The 23,412-nt window shown below is 35.4% G+C and overlaps 1 protein-coding gene across 9 annotated transcripts; it reads right to left on the bottom strand.

Moving 5' to 3' along the window:
* Window positions 1-1,614: 1,614 nt before the first annotated feature.
* On the bottom strand, window positions 1,615-23,200 carry LOC123561694 (uncharacterized). 9 transcript variants are annotated; one of them, XM_053552997.1, is made up of 16 exons: window positions 22,945-23,198; window positions 14,042-14,220; window positions 13,455-13,599; window positions 12,963-13,172; window positions 11,683-11,798; window positions 11,138-11,276; window positions 9,072-9,206; window positions 8,609-8,800; window positions 8,069-8,179; window positions 7,399-7,589; window positions 6,898-7,035; window positions 6,346-6,430; window positions 6,001-6,088; window positions 5,528-5,684; window positions 2,290-2,875; window positions 1,619-2,012 (listed from the first exon to the last, which is right to left on the bottom strand). In XM_053552997.1, the coding sequence occupies exons 1-15, from the start codon at window positions 23,009-23,011 to the stop codon at window positions 2,306-2,308; spliced, it is 2,523 nt and encodes an 840-aa protein (XP_053408972.1). In that variant the 5' UTR covers window positions 23,012-23,198; the 3' UTR covers window positions 1,619-2,012; window positions 2,290-2,305. The 9 variants fall into 9 exon arrangements, with proteins under 9 accessions (XP_053408975.1, XP_053408976.1, XP_053408977.1 ...); XM_053553000.1 differs by having other exon boundaries at window positions 1,615-2,875; window positions 12,963-13,136; XM_053552998.1 differs by having other exon boundaries at window positions 1,618-2,875; window positions 12,963-13,169.
* Window positions 23,201-23,412: the final 212 nt, after the last annotated feature.

The following is a 23,412-nucleotide window of genomic DNA, read 5'->3' as shown; positions in this document are numbered from 1 at the left end:
TAGACACATTTTCACTGTGATGTCATGAAATGCAGTACTCAGGTACCATAACCCTGGTTTGCTATTTCTCAAAGTAATATCCCTTTTGTAGCTAAGCTATTTTTAGTCTAACCTGTAATATCATTAGGGGACGTGGCCAAGTGTTCAAGCTCGCTGACTTCGAATCACTTGCCCCTCATCGATGTGGGTTCGAGTCTCACTATTCTTCATGTGAGAAGCCATCCAGCTGACTTACGGAAAGTCGGTTGTTCCACCCAGGTGCCCGCTCGTGATGAAATAATGCACGAAGGGGCACCTGTGGTTTTCCTCCACCATCAAAGCTGGAAAGTAGCCATATGACCTGTAATTGCAATTGTGTCGGTGCGGCGTTAAATCCGAAAAATGTAACCTCTTTAAACATCTTAAAAGGGAGAGTTAGTTGTCCCTTAAATATAACTTAGCCTGTCCGTTTTGTTCAGCACGGAGTGTGCAGATCTTCGGATCCCGGGTGTCGCAAGTTCCATCCCTGGACGAAGCATAAATTCTCCGTGACGAATTGATAAAGACATAATATCTGAATGTCACTCATTCTCCGCCTCTGATTCATGTGGGAAAGTTGAAAGTTACTTGCAGAGAACAGGTTTGTACTGCTGCAGTATCAAGGAACACTGGATGGATTGAATGCCCGCCGTTACATAACTGAAATACTGTTGAAAAAAAATCGGCGTTAAAGCCCAAAACAAACAAAACCCTTTAAACTTGTTTATGTCTAAACATGTTCATCCTTTCAACTGTTTTAGTGACAAGCCTTTGAATAGTCTAGCGTTGCTATCCTCCAACAGCCCTTGTTTAACTTATTAGTAGTGGAAAGCATTGGAAAGCCTGTAAAGTACCCATCATTACAGCTAGTAGACTTGGACTCCGTTTTATTATATTTTGTAATAGTTTGGAACCATGGAGTCAATTTAGTTGTATTATTATAGAGTTACGCTTAATCCTGTGGCTGGAGGCGTGATGGGTATTACACTTCTCATTACCTCTTATATGAAAAATTATTTCAAACCAGTTCTGCAAGTATTTGTAGATATTTATGAACACAAGGGCCAACTTCTATTATAGGACTATCGCTACCGTGGTTGCTGTTGGTGAAATGACAGTCCTCCCTTGAGTAACGAGCATCGATACAAAGTACTTGTTCTTGTTCTGCATTTCGCATACTTTAAGACCGGGTACAAGCAAATGCTGGGCAGTGTTGCATTGGTGTAACACAGCATGATCTCTTTCTTCGTACAGCTATAAACCAACATAAAAATTTAATTCTTGCGTGAATAGATGTACGCGCTAAATAATTGTAGCCATTTTGAAATTTCAAAATCTCTTTCAGAATACATGTATATGGTTATGCAAAACAAATATGTGTGTCTCAGATGTTATTCCTTCGGAGAGCTAAATATTATTTTTTTCCAGTAAAATCTCAATAGAATGTAATATTGCCTTCGGCGTTCTACGATTTGCTCGGGATCGATCAAGGAATTTTTACAATTTTCCCTCATAATGATTTGATATGCCATATGAAACACCTAGGCCCTAGCTAAAAGGTAAAGGTACCGTTTAGAAGCGAAACGTAATCAGGTTCTGTTTTCAAATTTTCTGTTGCTTTCCTTCCATCAAGGTGTTTTGATATTAACGTAAACATCCAGCTTAAAGGCCAAGGTCGCTCGTTGAAGTCAAAGATGTTAGGCCATTTTTATGTCCTGACTAACATTTATTTTTAAAAGCAATTAACAACTGTAAATGTGTGTACATGCTAAATCAAACATTTAGCATTATATATAACATAGTATTTATATAACATGCTATTGAATATACAGGTACAACATTCATGTATTTCAGATCATTAGGTTATGCTGCAGTTGAGACAGTAAGTCCTCTTGACACCCTTTTTTGCTTGGCAATACTCTATTCACTCGTTGATACTTTTACCGAGGTCATATGCACAAAATACAAATGTATCACCGTATCGACTTTGACTTCTGAAAATTAATGCAGGTATGTAGACATTGTTTGAAAATAATTGTCAAAACTAAACAGTAACTTCGTTTCTTGCAAACTTTAAACACATGATACTGTTTGATGGCGACCAAAGATACTTAATATAATCAGTTTTTGGACTTTCACTAAGTATACCAAACGATTGAGGTAAACAACTAAAACTTACACTTTTTGGCATGGCAGTTGCAGTATTCTTTAACGTCGACACTAACTAAAAATGAAATATTTAAAATTAAAATTGCCACATTTGTCTTGTACCTGAAATTAACGATGTTTATAATTCCAAATATGAATTACTTGCATCGTTTTCCTTTTTCACATCTGTACCCGTTTTGTGAGCACCATTGAGAACACATTCAGAAGATTCTATATCCTCATAATGTGGCATTTTAGCATTGCTAGACAGCCCAGCATTAAGGTAACCGTCTTCTTCTTTCGTTTCAGGAGGATTAACTGATCTTTCAAACACTACATCAGTGTATGCAACAGATGACTCCTGACCCGAATCAACAATGTTTTTTGTACTTTCTACTTTAATACACTCTTTCCCTATATCATCAATATTGGAAGTATCAGTAATGTCCGTATACGGTTGTTCAGCACCTGTAGCCTCGTCAGTGCCACTTCCTGATGCTTCTTTAGGTTGCATGTTCTTTTTCTCCCTTGTCGTTCTACTATCAATTGTATCAGTAGCGCTACTGTCGCTATCTAAAAGAAGGTTGGCCTTGCTTCCTGCATCAGTACTTACATCACCCATGACGTCATTATTCCCGTAGTTTATAGTTAGGTAGATGTTTCCGCTGCTCTCCACGCTCCTGCTGGGATCGTTAGCATACGACGCTTCCTGTTTGATAAACAATTTTCATTTTAATGTTTTATCCTGAAAAAGTTCAAAACGTCATCGTCTTGTTATAACTGATCGCAATATTGTGCAAGATACAGCAGTCAAGGGTATGCATGAGACAATTTAAAATATCATACAGCTAGAAACACTTATTGGTCCTTATACACAGGTGATCTGCCATAACTTAAATGGTTTGTCATGTAACTTAACAGCTGTTGTGTTGAGTTATCCTTCCTCTTTGTTTGCAATTCATTCCGATATCATTTGATATATTTGCATTTATAAATCATGTTTACTCACAGATCTTAAGTTCCCCTTCCTCTTAGTCTGCAATACATATTTTTAAATATTTTGATATTTTCTCATTTAAAAATCATGTATACTCACAGCTCTCAACTTATCTTCCTCCTTGTCTGTGATGCATTCTGATAAGATTTTCTGATACATTCTTATCTGATCTGATATTTTCGCATTTAAAAATCATATTTACCCACAACTTATTCCCCTTTCCTTGTCTGTATCGATACATTCTGGTATAATTTGTTGGCATTTAAAATGTTAACTCACATCTGCAAAGTACTTCGTCCTTCTTATCTGCGATGCATTCTGATCAGATTTGATAGGGTGGACGGATAGCTCAGTGGTTTGCACACTGGCCTTCCAATCCTGAGGTCGGGGGTTCGATCCCCTGCAGCTACTCGGGAATTTTCAGAAACGCTTTTCAGTGTTTCCCACTCAACTAGAGGTGTACTGATCTCTCTGTCGTGGGGGCTTTGTCTCACTCTGTCCCTCTGGTCAGATCGCTCTGTGTCTGTACTAGTAGAGGATGAATTTATGCGCCCTGTGTGGCTGCATTTGAACTATGTAAAGCGCCTTTGAACGTGAAATTGATCATGAAAAGGGCGCTATATAAATCTGGTATAATAATAATATAATATAATAATATGCTCGCATTTAAAAATAGTGTTTACTCATTGCTCTCAAATTATCATTCCTCTTTGTGTTACATCCTGATAAGATTTGAAATGTTCGCATTTTAAAATCATGAATACTCACAGCTCCGAAGTTCTCTTTCCTCCTTGTTAGCGATATATTTTGACAGGATTTGAAATCAAACCGAGCCTGCAACATTTTTGTTTTTGTCGTGTTGAGCGACCTGTGGAGTTTCCACTTTTTCTATTTTGATATGTTCGCATTTAAAATCAAATTTACTCAGGGCTCTCATGTTCTCCTTCCTTGGCGGCGATGCATTCTGATATTATTTGACATGTTCGCATGGTTTTAAACAACCTTTGCTCACGTCTCCCAAGTTACACTTTCTCCTCGTCTAAGGTACATTCTGATACATTTTTGAACTAATCTTCTTACAGATTTTATTGATATATTCGCATCATGGCTCTCAAAATATCCTTCCTCCTTTTCTGCAGTATATTTATTCACATTTAAAAATTATGTTTACTCATGGCTCACAAAATATCATTCTCTTTGTCTGCAGTATGTTTACACACGGCTCTCAAAATATCTTTCCTCCTTGTTTGCGATACATTCTCATTCGCATTTAAAATCATGTTTACTGACGGCTCTCAAGTTCTACTTCCTCCTCGTCTGTCATACATTCTAATTCACATTTAAAAATCACAGTTACTGACGGCTCGCAAGGTCTCTCTCCTTGTCAGAAATACCATTTGATTAATTCGCGGCTCTCAAGTTCTTCCTCCTCCTCGTCTGCCATACATTCTGATTCGCATTTAAAAATCTTGTTTAATCACGGCTTACAAGTTCTCTTCCCTTGTCTGCGATACATTCTGATTCGCATTAAAAATATTGTTTACTTACGGCTCTCAACGTCTCTCTCCTCGTCTGCCACAAACTCTGATTCGCTTTAAAAGATATTGTTTATTCACCGCTCTCAATGTCTCTCTCCTCGTCTGCCACAAACTCTGATTCGCTTTTTTAAAATATTGTTTACTCACGGCTCTCAATGTCTCTCTCCTTGTCTGCCATACATTCTGATTCGCATTTAAAAATCTTGTTTATACGCGGCTCTCACGCTCTTCCTCCTCCTCGTCTGCCACACATTAATACATACTAATTCGCATTCCAAAATATTGTTTACTCACGGCTTTCAAGTTCTCCCTCCTTGTCTGCGATACATACTAATTCGCATTTAAAAATCGTGTTTACTCACGGCTCTCAAGTTCTCTCTCCTTGTCTGAGATACATTTTAATTCACATTGAAAAATCACGTTTAACCACGGCTCTCAAGTTTACCTTCCTCCTTGTCTGCGGTGCATTTTGATTCACGTTTAAAAATCAATTTTACTCACGGCTCTCCTCCTTGTCTGCGATGCATTTTGATTCACATTTAAAAATCATGTTTACCTTCCTCCTTGTCTGCGATGCATTTTGATTCACGTTTACAAATAAATTTTACTCACAGCTCTCAAGTTTGCCTTCCTCCTTGTCTGCGATACATTTTGGTTCACATATAAAAATCATGTTTAACCACGGCTCTCAAGTTTGCCTTCCTCCTTGTCTGCGATGCATTTTGATTCACACATTAAAAATCGTGTTTACTCACGGCTCTCAAGTTTACCCTCCTCCTTGTCTGCGATGCATTCTGATTCGCATTTAAAAATCCTGTTTACTCACGGCTCTCAAGTTCTCCCTCCTTTTCTGCGATACATTTTCATATGCTTTATTATCTTCATCGTTAAAACTGCTGCCAGTATTGAATGATGATATTGCGTAAACTAAATTATGCGCAGTGGACGTCTCTTCATGGTCTTGCACTGTACGTGTAGGATGTCTGATAACGAAACAAAATGACTTTTTTTTGTACAAATTGCGTTTTATTGTGATGACCAGCAAATGCTGTATTATTCCCTTTCCTTATTAACAGAAGCTTTGTTTGATCTTCATGATTAAGAAAAACGAGGTGATCTATTCACTTGAAAATGAAAAGCCGAACATTTACTTGGCTATGATGAACGGAATTAATAAAAGTTATAAAAAGCGTTATATAATAAATTTTATAAGTTAATGCTGATGATTTAACACTTTTTTTCAAACTGCTAAATATATTTAGAAAATGTAGGTTACTATATAAGGAAATGTGCTTGTACGTTTTTCTGTAGAAAACACAAGCCAAGAAAGCGGCCATTAAAACACAGAAGGCAGCTACAGCAACAGTTATCCCCACTATAGCGCCACCTGTTAACAATTATAGAAACTGATTAACGCATGTTATACAAAAAAGTCAAACTTTACTGCGCTTTCGTATAAATGAAACGAACTTAACCGTTTAATAAAACAATGCCATTTCCTGATTTTATTTACATTTCAACGCGCTAGTAAAATTATCATGGTTTAGATTCAATTTGCCGACAATTAAGAACATACTACATGTTCATATCTTGTAAAATATCACATGTTTGGACCATGGATCTTTTCACAATCAGAAAACTTACCACTCAGAGACTTCTGTTCAGATGATTTACCAAACTCTCCATCAGAACTTGTAGTTGGATAAGTGCTTATACTTCGATCCACTGCGACAAGATAATTAAGGAAACAATTTAGATGTAATATGATTATATGTTTCATGTTAAAATCCTGCCGCTTACCAGTACAACGTTAACTGTATAAAATAAAATGAGCCGTGCCATGAGAAAACCAACATAGTGCGTTTGCGACCAGCATGGATCCAGACCAGCCTGCGCATCCTTGCAGTCTGGTCAGAATCCATGCTGTTCGCTTTCAAAGTCTATTGGAATTAGAGAAACTGTTAGCGAACAGCATGGATCCTGACCAGACTGCGCGGATCCATGCTGGTCGCAAACCCACTATGTTGGTTTTCCCATGGCAAGGCTCAAATGCATTTCGATTATACCATTGTTTACCACAAACTTGATACTACACCATTTAAATAGTTACCAGTTTTCCAAATAAATTTAAATCAAGGCTAAATAAAGTGTGAATAAATGTGCATGAAACTTAGCATTTTATTTATAATACCCTGCCGACCACAATAAAGTGAATCCAGCTCCTGTTAATGTATCATCACTACGAAACACAATATTGACCGTGTTGTACTTTGTGAGTATATACTGTTTTCGACGCCTGCCACATAACCTCTCGCTAGTAGTGTTTTCTACCACCTGAGAAGTTAAACAATGTAGTACATCTTGTTAGTGTCAAATGAATGCATTTTGCGACATCTGTAAGATGTGTCTGAATATATTGGAACAATCATTTTAGTGCGATTTAAATAGTCTGTTAAACGGTTTTGTTTGTGCGAGACAAATTTAATATTGTAAACATAGAAAAATACATCTTGGCCTTATCAGATACATGTATATGTTTTTTAACATGGTAAAAATATTTTCATACTACAAAATTTTACATGTTTTATGTATTTTAAATTGTAAAGTGTTTTATAAATTGTTGATCACATAGTAAATCAATATCATGTAATACAGATAAATTGTTCATGAATGTCTATTACAATACCCTATACAAACCAAAAGATAGTCATAAATGCAGTCCTGGCTATTTTCGAGATCCATATCAGCAATTACAAGTTGGATTATCTTGCTGTCATTTACTGTAATCTGCCATTCACAGACTTGACCATTCTTATATTCCAGCGGATAATTAGGAGATGTTATGTTGCCGTCGTCTGCTGATACATTTTGACCGCATGATACAATATCTGCAACATTATAGAAAATAGCATCCAGTCGACTAAAGGTAGTATTATAAAGAAGTAAGCACCAGTCTTATTGATATTTATCTTTAACCTCAATGATATTATAAAGAAATTTTAGGCAGTATCAATTTTCACCTAAGAAGAAATGCAAATTTGTATTAATTCTGAATGTAATGAGGTCAAATCCTCATATAGCGCATTAAGAAGTAAAATGCATGACCAATGTACGTTGATGTTAATATGAGTACCACCATAAGAAAACCAACATAGTGCGTTTGCGACCAGCATGGATCCAGACCAACCTCCACGCAGTCTTGTCAGGATCCATGCTGTTCACTTTCAAGCCTATTGCAATTAGAGAAACCATTAGCAAGCAGCATTGATCCTGACCAGACTGCGTGGATGGATGTGCAGGCTTCTCTGGATCGCTACTGGTCGCAAATGCACATTGTTGGATTTTTTCATGGTGCGGCTCATATTACCGTATTGGCAGATGAATCTATGCTTCTTTGACGTATTTCTGAACGTTTCTAGATAAATGCCCCTGTAATCCAAAGTCGGTACAGAGCTGAAGTCTGGCCTCCTCTGGGATACTGCAACAAACAGTAAGGTCTTAATCTTTATCTTGGTTTATCATCCTGCGAATCTCTATACATACTTTTCATATTTCAAACATGACGACATATTTATATTCTAAAACTTTAGTGTTGAATAAGACATCTTGTGTGTGGCCCATCGCGTTTTGGTCTAATAATTCATTTATTTTGGGTCATACTCATTATTTTAAACACAATGTGTGTGCAAATTAATCACCCTTAAATGGCTTTGCAGAAGAAATATACTAAGCAAATACCTAGATTATTGATAAAATATACTTAGATTTGAAAAAAAATAGTATTGTCAAAACCAGTTTAGGTTTCATGACACAACAATTTGATCAATTTGGGTATAGAACTGACAATTTTGAATGGTGTAACTTTGAAAATTTAACAGAATTTTAATGAAACTATTTTCGAAATAACCAGAATCGTAGTTCCAGTCCACAGCTCTCGTTATCGTTGTCCAGTATTTTTCTTTGTAATAAGGTTTTGGATACTTGGGCAGTGGCGACATTCCAAGTCCACCGGACAGCCTGGCACAGAAGTCTATAGCCTTGTACAGGCTATGTGCTGTTTTCCTCCGGGGAAGATCTTTATTGAAAGTGACCTCAGACCCTGAAACCATTCTCAAAGTGAAATGTCGATACAGAAGAACATAATATAAATATGCATACTATTATTACCTTTATTCTAAGATCGTATTGGAATGAGCTGCTAAAAACCTATTAATGTCGGTACATTGACTTTTGATTTATAAAACATAGTGTTAATGAATTCTTACACGTGTTATAAGGTACGAGTATACTACATACCAAACCCTTTGCACATATTAATAAAAAATCTGTTTCTGTATTACCAACGTTAACATTAATTATGATACACTGACCGTTGATCAATTTGCAAGTAAAGCCCAATTCTTCATCACAGTGACACTGTTTGTTGTAGGATTGAGTGTTGTGGGGCTCCTCCGTCTGGAATACACAGTTATACATGTCGTTTGCTTCGGCTACTTGTCCATGATCTATGAATAGAAAGTACATGAAAAGCATAGATAAATTGTCACAGTGCACACAAAACCCATTTAAATGTCTATAACTTTCATTTCCTTGAAGAATATATTCGGTTCTGAATAAATACCAAAAGAAAATTGGAAGTGCCAAGTTGAAAAGGACATTATCAATGTAAACATCTGAAGTTTCATTTCGATGTTACTTTGGACGAATGAAAGAAACCCACTTCAGCGGTCGTTACTTAGATGTTGCTATTACCAGGGATGATAGTTGCATTATATTGGACTTGGGTACTATGCTAGCCACATGTCTTGTGACTGTACCTCGTAGAAACCAGCTCTGTTGCAGTAGACAGCGCGCGCCGTTTAAAAACTGCGTTCTGTTGACGCATATTATTTTAAACATGGCATTTCTTTGTCATAAGTACGCATTGTACCTCCACAAGACACATACACGAGAACACTAGTGACTGACTGACCAACATGCTCCCGTCCGCGCTGAAACATTTTACTCAGGTCAAGCTGCCACTTGTTTACAGATGTAATAATGAGGCTAAACCAATTTTGAACGTTGGTGCCGTTAAACCAACATCACAGTCAACAGCAAAAGATCGTTTGGGTCATTGTGATGAGGAGACTATACTTCTAGCAAGTCTTAAATATCGTTGACTACTTTATGTTAAGTTCCAAAACATCTGAAAGGAGAAAGGGGTTCTGTTTTCCTTTTGAGTTATCTTCGAAGTCATTTACTTCTCATGAACAGACTCAATTAATTTGATTCTGTGCTTCAAAAGGATGTTCTTGCCGATTTTATTATCTATCGCAACAGTAATCATTAAGGGTCTCTTTGGATTCATTGTATTTACTCATCCTATGTAAATATTACTAGCACACTGCAGATGCAAGAGGGCGTGAGGGGTGATGCACATTGCATAATTTCTCATAAATATACTCAGTACAAAATCCTGAGAACTCGGTCTGTTACCTACATGGCTTTAAAAATGAACTTTCTCCATTCATTACTGAAATTATTGATACATCCATGGAGTGGGAGTATTTTGCATAAAGCGTTTAAGAGTCTATGGATAGGACCTCCTCTAAAGAAACCGGACCTAAACTCCAAAGTGCATACCCGTTCCATGGGCTGTGTCCTGCTTTTGTCCTTCACCATGTGAGTTTGTGTCTGTTAGATATTTCTGTGTTAAATTGTTTGCAAGCATTTGTTTTATATGCGTGCATGTGGTCAACCGGTGTGGAGGTGTGTAACTTTATACCTACCTCTACTGTTCATGTTTTATAGTTGGCAACATATATAAAATTTCACTTAACTGAGTGGGCTTTAAAAGTCCAGTTGCTTGAACAGGACACTGCCACAGTCGCATAACTTGATTATACCGTTTTGATTCGGAGTTACAGACAAAGTACATGCTTGGATGACGTCATATCAAGGTGGCCGCTATCAAACATTGAAGGAGCTCCGCCAGGTACCCATGGGGTACAGAGTTTGGAACTAAATCCTCTAAATCCTTACTTACACCTTCAAGACAATGCATGCTCAGTCCCAAACATTATAATATATTAATGACATTTTTAGAAGTTACAAGCCGGCCAGGAATATAAGATCGAAAGACACTGTGTAATTACCTCTCCCAACAAAATAATACTAGTATGCCGATACACGGTTCCCTTTTATTTGTAAACTGACAGAGTAGGTCCTTTGTATTTGTTTTCATTTGAAAATCTATGTTATTATGTTTGTATAGCAGTTTTTAGATTTGTACATTTGGAATTATTTGTACAACATCCTCTGTAAAGAACTTTTCGCGGGTTACAACATGAAAAGAGTGATACATAAATAATGGACTTTGCTTTATAGTTTAAATAGTTTCATATGATAACTTTAAGTCATACAAGTACAGTTTGAAATGTAAATGCATACTCACAATAATCATAAAATGTGAAAACATTTATCCCACCACATTTCTCACGTGACTGTCCAGGGCAAGGTTCATCACACTTAATATAAGGTACATATTTGACGCCTCTTTTTTCCTCCTCATTTAAGCAATAACAAGAGTTTCTCTAAAAATACAAAATAAAATTACTTTTTTTTACATTTGGAAACTCATTTTTGATATTTCAATATAATAGGTTAGTTGTAAGACAGATTAAAAGAAAATTGTTGTAAAACGTATGAAAACTTAGCCAAGAATTGATATGAGCCGTGCCATGAGAAAATCAACATAGTGGGTTTGCGACCAGCATGGATCCAGACCAGCCTGCGCATCCGCGCAGTCTGGTCAGGATCCATGCTAATCGCTAACAGTTTCTCCAATTCCAATAGGCTTTAAAAGCGAACAGCATGAAGCCTGACCAGACTGCACGGATGCGCAGACTGGTCTGGATCCATGCTGGTCGCAAACCCACTGTGTTGGTTTTCTCATGGCACGGCTCATATATTTCATATATAGTTATGTTGTTTCATTACCTGCAACATAAAGGAAGCTGAACCCCGACATGCTGTTGCACATTCCGACATCTGATTGTACTTTGACTTTTTATAAACTGCATTTTTCACTTTATTCCTGTCCCATCTAACACATCCTAAATAATTGATATATTATTATATAAGATGTTATCTATATGCAATGCTGACAAACTTTGCCTCGCCTTGTCAATAATTGTATTAAAAGTATAAAAGGAAGTTAGCACTTCTAAACATTTCCTAGACAGGTCAGATGTCATCAAAATGTGGGGAATTTACTTACTTCGAATATAACTCTTTGGCTATTGTGCTAGCCTAATTCACATTCAGTATTATATTCACATGTAGAGCTAACGCGAACACGCTTATAAATCAGTTGTTAACACTTATCTATAAGAACTTGTCCATCTTTTAATTTGGACAGTGCCATTAACTGTTAAAAGGAGTGCTTCCCAAAAAGATACTGACTTGAATGGCGAATAATACAGATCTTAATCCGTGCAGTCTGATCATAATCTGCACTGGTTGCAACGGCAGAATCAGTAGTGTCTAGCATGGTCAGGGTTATTGATACTCTGAAGCATTTAAAAAAAGCGCATAATGTGATAAACCACTGGGTTTAGTGATAGGTCCTTAACTTAAAAAAGAAAAGAGAGCAAAGCTGAATTTGACCGATGTCGTTTTCAAAGGTTGAACATCATTTACTGACTGAAAACGTTGGTAAGACACTCCAGGGCCCAGTTGTTCAAAACTTTAACCGGCTGTTAAACTAACCACTGGTTATATTTTGATTCAAAACACTGGTCTTGATGGGAGAAACTAGTATGATGTTTTGATTCTATTGTAAAGATTTTTCAAAGTTCATAATTCTTATCTCATACATTTGTTTTTCGAAGTCTTCTAAAATGTCGAAAAGCTACCCTAAAAGTTAATCAACCGTTAGCTTAATTGCCTGTCAAAGTTTTGAACAACTGGCCCCAGGACTTTAAACACTGGGGTTGTATCTAAAATATACAGGATAAACATAATTGAGCCGCGCCATGCGAAAACCAACATAGTGCATTTGCGACCAGCATTGATCCAGACCAGCCTGCGCATTCGCGCAGTCTGGTCAGGATCCATGCTATTCCCTAACGGTTTCTCTAATTGCAATAGGCTTTGAAAGCGAACAGTATGGAGCCTGACCAGACTGCGCGGATGCGCAGGCTGATCTGGATTCATGCTGGTCGCAAAGCCACTTTGTTGGTTTTCTCATGGCGCGGCTCATCTTATTAATTTATTACCTAAAAGCGAAACCCATGGCGTTAACGATTTTCCTATCCAGTATTCATTGTTATTATTGTGTTTGTAGGTACGGCGTATCAGATTCTTTAACTTTTGTGGTACCACCGGGAAGCTCCTTGCAATGTATCCACCATTTTGTTTGCAGTTTGCTTCAGCATCTGACCATGTCATTGCTATATTATGCACAGTGAATCTTGATTTCGTATCTACTGCAACATAGTTCATGAATAGTGTATAGAAATGTCTGTATTTCAGTAAATATATATATATATATATATATATATATATATATATATATATATATATATACTAGTCGCTACAACTTTAAGTAAATCTTTTAATAAAAGTTTTACTTTTTTATACCTATTTTTAGATTAGCATCAATGTAGAAGTTATCCCACATGTTGTTTTTCCAAAATGGAATAGTTAAAGTATGTCTTGAGATTGCTATTACATAATGTGCTTTATAATAAATGTTCGAATCTTTATACCTATTTTTAGATTAGCATCAATGTAGAAGTTATCATTGATGTTGTTTTTCCAGAATCTAATAGTTAAAGTATGTCCTGACGTTGTTATCTTGTAGGGTGTATTAATTCTTCCGCAGTGCTTAAGTTCCTCATATCCGTCTCGAACCTAAATAAAGGTAGCATAAGGCACTTACAAATGAGCCGCGCCGTGAGAAAACCAACATAGTGCGTTTGCGACCGGCATTGATCAAGACCAGCCTGCGCATCAGCGCAGTCTGGTCAGGATCCATGCTGTTCTCTTTCAAAGCCTATTGCAATTAGAGAAACCGTTGGCGAAAAGCATGGATCCTGACCAGACTGCGCGTATGGGCAGGCTGGTCTGGATTCATGCTGGTCGCAAACGCACTATGTTGGTTTTCTCATGGCGCGGCTCAAATGAAAGACCAAAAACAGTAGAATCATTTATAATGAACATAATTGTATCAAGTAAATGTGTAAAGGTACCTTTCGACCACAAGGAAATGATAGGTCCATTTTAAAGTTATCAATAATGCAATGTTGAACTTTAGGAATTACTCAAAAAAAAATATCACGTGACAACTACCTACAGTAACATAATGTTTAGAACAATCAGCGCTTTGTTGGTCAACACCAAAATCTTTGAAAGTGAGCTGGAAAGTTTCTCCCTCATGAGCCGTGAACTTCCAAAAGCAAGAGGTCGGTCCGCCATACTGATGTACAAATATACGGCTGTCTCTAGGATCGAAGGAGTATGCACAGTCATAATCTGCAGCGAGATTTTAAGTCTATTAAAGAAAACATAATACATTATTGAATACTTAAGGGTTTTCTCAGTGATTTGAGACTATGCATGTGCAAGCAACCATACATGTTTTGTAGGCATAAACAGATTATAAGAGCTTACCCCAAGATTGGGGCTTGTTTCTAAGGCATTTGAGTACCTGTTTTACTTGCAAGGTTGGTTAAACGTCATTATGCAGAGCACTGTTACAACCACATTTGTAATAAAAACTAGATTTGTAATAATTATAACATTTCTCGTTTTTATTACAAAAGTGGTTGCAAAGGTTCAACCACATTTGTAATAACCAGATTTGTAATAAAAATCGCAAACTTTTTTTTTCGAGAGATGTGTTTTCGAACGTGATATTCAAGCTTATGCATGCGTTATTAGGCACGTGCAGGTCGAACTAAACTGTCATGGGTCATTTAAGACTCCAAATGTTTTACCTGAAATCTTTGTTCATGGACATATTTTACTTTAGAAAATTATTACATTTCTCGTTTTTATTACAAAAGTGGTTGCAAAGGTTCAACCACATTTGTAATAACCAGATTTGTAATAAAAGTCGCAAACTTTTCTTTTCCGGAGATGTGTTTTCCCACATGATATTCAAGCTTATGCATGCCTTATTAAGCACGTGCAGGTCGAATTAAACTGTCCTGAGTCATTTAAGACTCCAAATGTTTTACCTGAAATCCCTGTTCATGTACATATTTTACTTTAAAAACTTATTACATTTCTCGTTTTTATTACAAAAGTGGTTGCAAAGGTTCAACCACATTTGTAATAACCAGATTTGTAATAAAAATCGCAAACTTTTTTTTCGAGAGATGTGTTTTCCCACTTGATATTCAAGCTTATGCATGCGTTATTAAGCACTTTGCAGGTCGAATTAAACTGTCCTGGGTCATTTAAGATTCAAATGTTTTACCTGAAATCCTTGTTCTTGTACATATTTTACTTTAAAAAATTATACATTTCTCGATGTTATTACAAAAGTGGTTGCAAAGGTTTCAACCACATTTGTAATTAACCAGATTTGTAATAAAAATCGCAAACACTTTTTTTCGAGAGATGTGTTTCCCACGTGATATTCAAGCTTATGCATGCGTTATTAAGCACGTGCAGGTCGAACTAAACTGTCATGGATCATTTAAGACTCCAAATGATTTACCCGAAATCCTTGTTCATGGACATATTATATTTTAGAAAATTATTACATTTCTCGTTGTTATTACAAAAGTGGTTGCAAAGGTTCAACCACATTTGTAATAACCAGATTTGTAATAAAAATCGCAAACACTTTTTTTCGAGAGATGTGTTTTCCCACGTGATATTCAAGCTTATGCATGCGTTATTAAGCACGTGCAGGTCGAACTAAACTGTCATGGGTCATTTAAGACTCCAAATGATTTACCGAAATCTTTTGTTCATGGACATATTTTATTTTAGAAAATTATTACATTTCTCGTTGTTATTACAAAGTGGTTGCAAAGGTTCAACCTCATTTGTAATAACCAGATTTGTAATAAAAATCGCAAACACTTTTTATCGAGAGATGTGTTTTCCCACGTGATATTCAAGCTTATGCATACGTTATTAAGCACGTGCAGGTCGAACTAAACTGTCATGAATCATTTAAGACTCCAAATGTTTTACCTGAAATCCTTGTTCATGGACATATTTTATTTCAGAAAATTATAACATTTCTCGTTTTTATTACAAAAGTGGTTGCAAAGGTTCAACCACATTTGTAATAACCAGATTTGTAATAAAAATCGCAAACTTTTCTTTTCCGGAGACGTGTTTTCTCACGTGATATTCAAGCTTATGCATGCGTTATTAAGCACGTGCAGGTTGAATTGAACTCTCTTATGTGATTTAAGAACTCCAAATATATTACTTGAAATCTCTGTATAAATATTTGTCCTAAGACACTAAACTGGCATTTTTAAAGGTTCTAGCTTGATAGAAGATGTCGGAAAATAGTTATGAATCTGGTCCAGAAATTCTTATGTATATTTATCTTTTCAAACAGATTTTACATGCCAAAAGGCCATTTCATATCAGCAGGTTTTAGTGGATTCTTTATGTAAGCTAATTCGTACCTATATATCACACATGCGCAAAATAATTTCTGTAGGGATTAATTCCTCAAAATTTCATAAAAACCATCTACTTTTAATTCTTAATGACCCTAATCCCGTTGTAAACAGTTGTCGTCTTGGGGTATTCAAGATCATCTTTAGTGAAAGGTCGTTTTTGCATTAAGCCTATACTCTTACAGCTTACCTGACACATGGACATAGACACGAACACCAATGGCAAATATTGGACTTCAGCAGAATCATTTGATGTAGGAAATAATCAAATAACAAGCTTATTAAGATTTAGCTAACTTTATTAGGTCTATATCCTTTAGACCCTTTAAAGACACATGATCACAAATAACGCAAAATTACACAACAAGTATCGTAGTATCGTAAGCAGGCATGAAGTAAGGGGCAATGCTACAAAATCAGGGTTACAACATAGCCTTTAGTATCAGTCATGTCAGTGTCTTTGACTCTAATGACCCCAACACCTAACGTCTTCCACGATTCACTTGCTGAGTCAAAGCAGTCGACAGATGCAAATAGTTACAGACACAAAATACACACGAACATTTACACACACGCACACGAACGCGTACACGCACAACCTGGCAGAAATAAATATATATATAAAAAAAAAAAAAAACTCATAACAGAGTTGTGGGGGAAATCATTACTTGTGTAAAGTGTTATACTTAGAATTTTTAGATTAAAGTTATTGTTTATGGCATCTCTGTTACTTTGAAAGCTATTGATTTGAAACTTAAAATATTTCTTTAATATCAAAGATTACACTAGAAGAAACAATCTCCATAACCCTAATAGAGAGAGAGTTATGCTTCGTTTGCACCGAGACCTTTATGGTACAGTTTTATATAAAGTTCAATTTATCAGTAACTTTCAAAGGTATTGACTGGAAACTGAAACTGGATCTCTGCTATAACACTTTACACTAGTAATGATTTCCCCCAGAACTCTGTTATGAGTTTTTTTTTCTTTTTACATATTTATGCCACATTTTAAGTTAGATTTTGTTACATATAAAAATATTGTTAAGCTCTTATGTATATTTCTACCAGCCAGGTTGTGCGTGTGCGTGCGTTCGTGTGCGTGTGTGTAAATGTTCGTGTGTATGTGTGTCTGTAACTATTTGCATCTGTCGCCTGCTTTGACTCAGCACGTGAATCCTCAGCATGTGAATCGTGGAAGACGTTAGGTGTTGGGGTCATTAGAGTCAAAGACACTGACATGACTGATACTAATGTTGTAACCCTGATTTTGTAGCATTGTGCCTTATTTCATGCCTGCTTACGATACTACGATACTTGTTGTGTAATTTTGCGTTATCTGTGATCATGTGTCTTTAAATGGTCTAAAGGATATAGACCTAATAAATTTAGCTAAATCTTAATAAGCTTGTTATTTGATTGTTTCCTATATCAAATGATTTTGCTGAAGTCCAATATTTGCCATTGGTGTTCGTGTCTATGTCCATGTGTCAGGTAAGCTGTAAGAGTAGGGTAAAATGGGGTAACTGGGACACTTAAAGAAACACTGTTGAGTAATATTTTAGAAAGACAAAATATAAACTTGATTTATTGATATTTCAGTATGCGCAACCTATATAATATATGACGAATATAAACTTTTACAAATACCTGATAACCTGTGATTAACTATAAATTAATTAAACATTGGTCAAGTGTCCCAAGTTACCCCATCCAGTTGGGGTAACTTGGGACATTTTAGTTTTAGAATTTATGTATATTACAGCGCATTATGCAAAGAAACATCATGTCCACAGTTCAAAAAGAATTAAACTGAAATATAGCTCCGTATTATTACAATTTAGGGACTTTTTTGGTAAAAAAGGGGATGCATAAAGAAACAATAGTCCAAGTTTGCCAAAATTTAAATGTCATTATTTCTTTCATATAGCTTATTATATAATCGTTTAAAATAGAAAATGTTATAAGTGTAATAACTATGTAGGGATAACATAAACTTGACTAATCCTTAGTTAAATGTGATTTTACACTGAAACTGACAAATTTTAAACAGTCTTAAACATAGATTTTATCAAATATTACGGACATTAAAAGTGTGTCTTTTTTCACAAGAATAAGGACATTAACTGTTTTTGCTACAGGAAGACTCGGGGAGGAGGGGATGAAATGTGGGGGAAGGGCAGGTTAAGGAGACTAGACGGGACCATGGGCATACGCTCTCGGAAACTGTTGGCAACTGTACTAAAATGTGTTGTCCGGGCCAATATTTGGTGTTGCTTTAGCCGAATATTTGACACAACGTCATCTTTTAAAAGGAGTAATTAACAAAAAGAACAAATGTTGGCTTGAGTCAGTTGGTTCCTGCGCTTCACCTATAAAATACACTATAATATAAGATTTGCCGCGTTCTTTAAACATGAAGAATATCAGTATAGCCTATCAGCTATCAAAATTCTAACTCACCAGATTTTACGCGAATGAGTGGGGGGGTTCACGGGAACGATCTCCCTTTAAATAAACGTATGTGACTAACAGTGACTTAGATCATGTAAATTTGGGTATGGGGTTTAGAAAATTCAGTATTGCACCAGAGTTAAGCTAATATATTTTTATGACCACGCCTTTTAAACTATGGTATACTTACAAAATATCAGAGTTTTCGTCATTACTAGACTTTCTTTCCTACTTTTCATTCATTTGTGGAAAAAGATTAAAATTGACAATTTATAGTGGAAATGTCCAGTTATGTACAACTTTTTATTACTGCCTTTGGGAGCATATTCCCCATTTTCCTTCCGCATCCAGTTCGTTCAAAATAAATCATGAGAACTTTGTTTTAACGACATGCCAACTTGCCACAATACATTGGGTAAGCGGGACCTTTTGAAAGCCTTTTAAAATAAAGTATTGTAATTTCTCAAAAAACAAATCCATTGTATAAAATAGTAATTGATACCTACGTTTTTGAACCTTCCCATAACGGGAAGGATCAACACATACTAAAAAAAATTTGGAAGCCATATTTCACAAACAAGCACCTGTTTAAAAACGTCGTTGCTGACGTCAACGCAACGTTCATGACGGGCCCAAATTTATTATTCAAATGAAAGCAATAAACAAATCATTTATTTTTTTATAGAATTTAAAACAAAATAATGGCCTTTGTCCTTGATTTGCAATGATACTAATACGCTTCATAATTCAAACAATTTTAATGCGATATTTGTTTTTAAAACGAAACCAGCTTCTTGGTCAAAATTGACGTCACATTTATGATAAAAGCCGTTACGGACCGAAATTAAATATCTTTAAGATCTTTTTGGGATATACCGACCACATATAAGCAAATACATCTATAAAGTCAAGGACTATTTCTACTGGCGTTTTTCAAAGACAAAACATAAAAGAATATTTTAATGCCCATCTGAAAAAAATAGCATAATTATTTACAGCGTGTAATTTTATGTTTTCTTTTTTTATTTAATTAGAAATACTCTCACATATGTTAGAAAATCGATTCTTAAAATATTTTCCAATCCATCGGCAGAAAAGTTTTGTCATATTAGGTTAACACTGATTCCTTTTTAAAACATATGATCTTTTTTTAGGGAACGTAACCAATATTTCCCCCAATTTATTGAAAAAAGTGTAAAGTGTCCCAGTTTCCCCATTGTCCCAGTTACCCCATTTTACCCTATAGGCTTAATGCAAAAACGACCTTTCACTAAAGATGATCTTGAATACCCCAAGATGACAAACTGTTTACAACGGGATTAGGGTCATTTAGAATTAAGAGTAGATGGTATTTATGAAATTTTGAGGAATTAATCCCTACAGAATTTTTTTGCGCTGTTTTGTATATAGGTACGAATTAGCTTACATAAAGAATCCACTAAAACCTGCTGATATGAAATGGCTTTTGTTTACAGGCCTTTTGGCAAGTAAAATTTTTTTGAAAAGATAATATACGTAAGAATTTCTGGATTAGATTCATAACAATTTTCGACATCTTCCATCAAGCTAGAACCTTTAAAAATGCCAGAAACAGTGTCTTCGGACAAATATTTATACAGAGATTTCAAGTAATACATTTCGAGTTTCTTAAATGACCCAAGAGAGTTCAATTCAACCTGCACGTGCTTAATAACGCATGCATAAGCTTGAATATCACGTGGGAAAACACATCTCCGGAAAAGAAAAGTTTAGGTTTTTATTACAAATCTGGTTATTACAAAACTGGTTGAACCTTGCAACTACTTTTTTAAAAAAAAAGAGAAAATGTAAAAATTTTTTAAAGTAACATAATTATGTCCATGAACAAGGATATCAGGTAAACATTTGGAGTTCTTAAATGACCCAGGACAGTTTAATTCGACCTGCACGTGCTTAAAAAACGCATGCATAACTGAATATCAAGTGGGAAAACACATCTCTTGAAAACGTGTTTGCGATTTTTATTACAAATCTGGTTATTACAAATGTGGTTGAACCTTTGCAACCACTTTTGTAATAAAAACGAGAAATGTAATAATTTTCTGAAATAAAATATGTCAATGAACATGGATTTCTGGTAAAATCATTTGGAGTCTTAAATGTCCCAGACAGTTCAGTTCGACCTGCACGTGCTTAATAACGTATGCATAAGCTTTATATCACGTGGGAAAACACATCTCCCCAAAAAAAGTTTGCGACTTTTATTACAAATCTGGTTATTACAAAAGTGGTTGAACCTTTTGCAAAATACTTTTGTAATAAAACGAGAAATGTAATAATTTTCTAAAGTAAATATGTCCATGAAAAAGGATTTCAGGGAAAACATTTGGAGTCTTAAATGACCCATGACAGTTTAATTCGACCTGCACGTGCTTAAAAACGCATGCATAAGCTTGAAAATCAAAAATGGGAAAACACATCTCCCGAAAAAAAAGTTTGCGATTTTTATTACAAATCTGGTTATTACAAATGTGGTTGAACCTTTGCAACCACTTTTGTATAAAAAACGAGAAATTGTTATAATTTTTAAAGAAATATGTCCTGAACAGGATTTCGGGTAAAACATTTGGAGTCTTAAATGACTCAGGACAGTTTAATTCGACCTGCGCGTGCTTAATAAACGCATGCATTAAGCTTGAATATCACGTGGGAAAACACATCTCCCAAAAAAAGTTTGCGACTTTTATTACAAATCTGGTTATTACAAAAGTGGAAGAACCTTTGCAACCACTTTTTATAATAAAAACGGGAAAAAGTAATAATTTTCTAAAAATAAAATTTGTCCATGAACAAGGTTATAGGTAAAACATTTTGGGGTCTTAAATGACCCATGACAGATTAATTCGACCTGCACGTGCTTAATAACGCATGCATAAGCTGAATAATTTAAGGGGGGAAAAAAACTTCCCTAAAAAAAGTTTGCGATTTTTATTACAAATCTGGTTATTTTCAAATGTGGATGAACCTTTGGGAACCACTTTTTTAATAAAAACGAGAAATGTTATAATTTTCTAAAATAAAATATGTCCATGAACAAGGATTCAGGTAAAACATTAGGAGTCTTAAATGACCCAGGACAGTTCAATTCGACCTGCACGTGCTTAATAACGCATGCATTAGCTTGAATATCACGTGGGAAAACACATCTCGAGAAAAAATGTTTGCGATTTTTATTACAAATCTGGTTATTACAAATGTGGTTGAACCTTTGCAACCACTTTTGTAATAAAAACGAGAAATGTTATAATTATTACAAATCTGGTTTTTATTACAAATGTGGTTGTAACAGAGCACAATTCGTAAATGGTAATTTGGTTGTACTTTTATAACTCCTAATTGTGATGTTGGTCATCTGTACTCAAAGAGTTAAAAGCAAAAACGAGGTATGCCGACTGGAGTATTTGTAGACTTTAGCTTTAAACATTTTTTTTTACAATTTAGTGTAACAAAGTAGAGTCATTATTAGTGTGTATCAAATTAATTCTATAAACGGGACCGTAACTATCTGTTCCAGTAAGTAAATCATTTTACATAAATGTAGATCATGAGGAAATATATTGACCAGATTCTTTCCACTGTGAATCAGAATATGCATAGCAGGGTGGAATATTGAAATACAAGAATGACTTTAGCAAGGAAAACATTAGCTCAATAGGAAACCACGAACAGATACGGTATACAAACGATATTCAATGTATGTTGAATATTATGATATATCCTCTTGAAAATATCAGTAATTGGTACATAAAGGCAACTGGTTTGTGACGAGCAAAACTTCTTTCAAATATTTTTGCTGGGGACAGGGAACTTAAACGAACATCTAGGCATGAATATTGTGTAATTCATATTCATAACCAAAGGAGAATTATAAGTAAACAACGGTGGCAAATATTTTATGCATTTGAAAAATTAACCTTGGATTTAAAACTAACAAAATCATGTCCCTCGAGCTTGATTCTACGGTACAAGGAAACAGCCATCTGGAGCTTTGGTACTTTTCGGTATCGCAATATGAGGAAAAAGAATTTTACAAATTAAAGTAATCAATCGATGACATGTTTGTTTACAGATACAAATATAAGTTATACATATATAGTGGATAGAATACTTACCGTAAGCTGGTTGCCCAAATGTTCCGGACACAAAAATGGCGACCCAAGACAACAGCGTTAATTGCATGTTGGTGGCAGGATGAAACACAACTTGCACTATTATAGAGTTAGTTTGAAATTATGAAAAAAGTAATGAATGTGATATATAAAGATATACAAAAAAAAATCCAAACTGTAACTCGTGAACTCGAAACTAATATACTGACATCCATGCTCAGTGCAAATATCAACAATTTGATTGTATATATCAGTAAGTAAATCAGTCAGAATTATTCTTTATATCCTACTTAGCTACTACACAGCTCAACAAAATCAAAAACACGTAATTTCAAATTCAGACTATAAACACAATGTTTTATACAACGAGTGCTTTTTCTACAGACAAATATACGCCATATGAACTGAAAAGTGATTCAAAGCTTTTAATACAGCAACAGCTCCCGTGTTATTTTCCAGTCTTCGTGTATT

The sequence above is a fragment of the Mercenaria mercenaria genome, chromosome 10, assembly GCF_021730395.1.
Source record: "Mercenaria mercenaria strain notata chromosome 10, MADL_Memer_1, whole genome shotgun sequence".
Lineage (NCBI taxonomy): Eukaryota > Metazoa > Mollusca > Bivalvia > Venerida > Veneridae > Mercenaria > Mercenaria mercenaria.
Note: the sequence above shows the minus strand (reverse complement) of the source record. Positions and strands in the feature narration are given on the sequence as shown.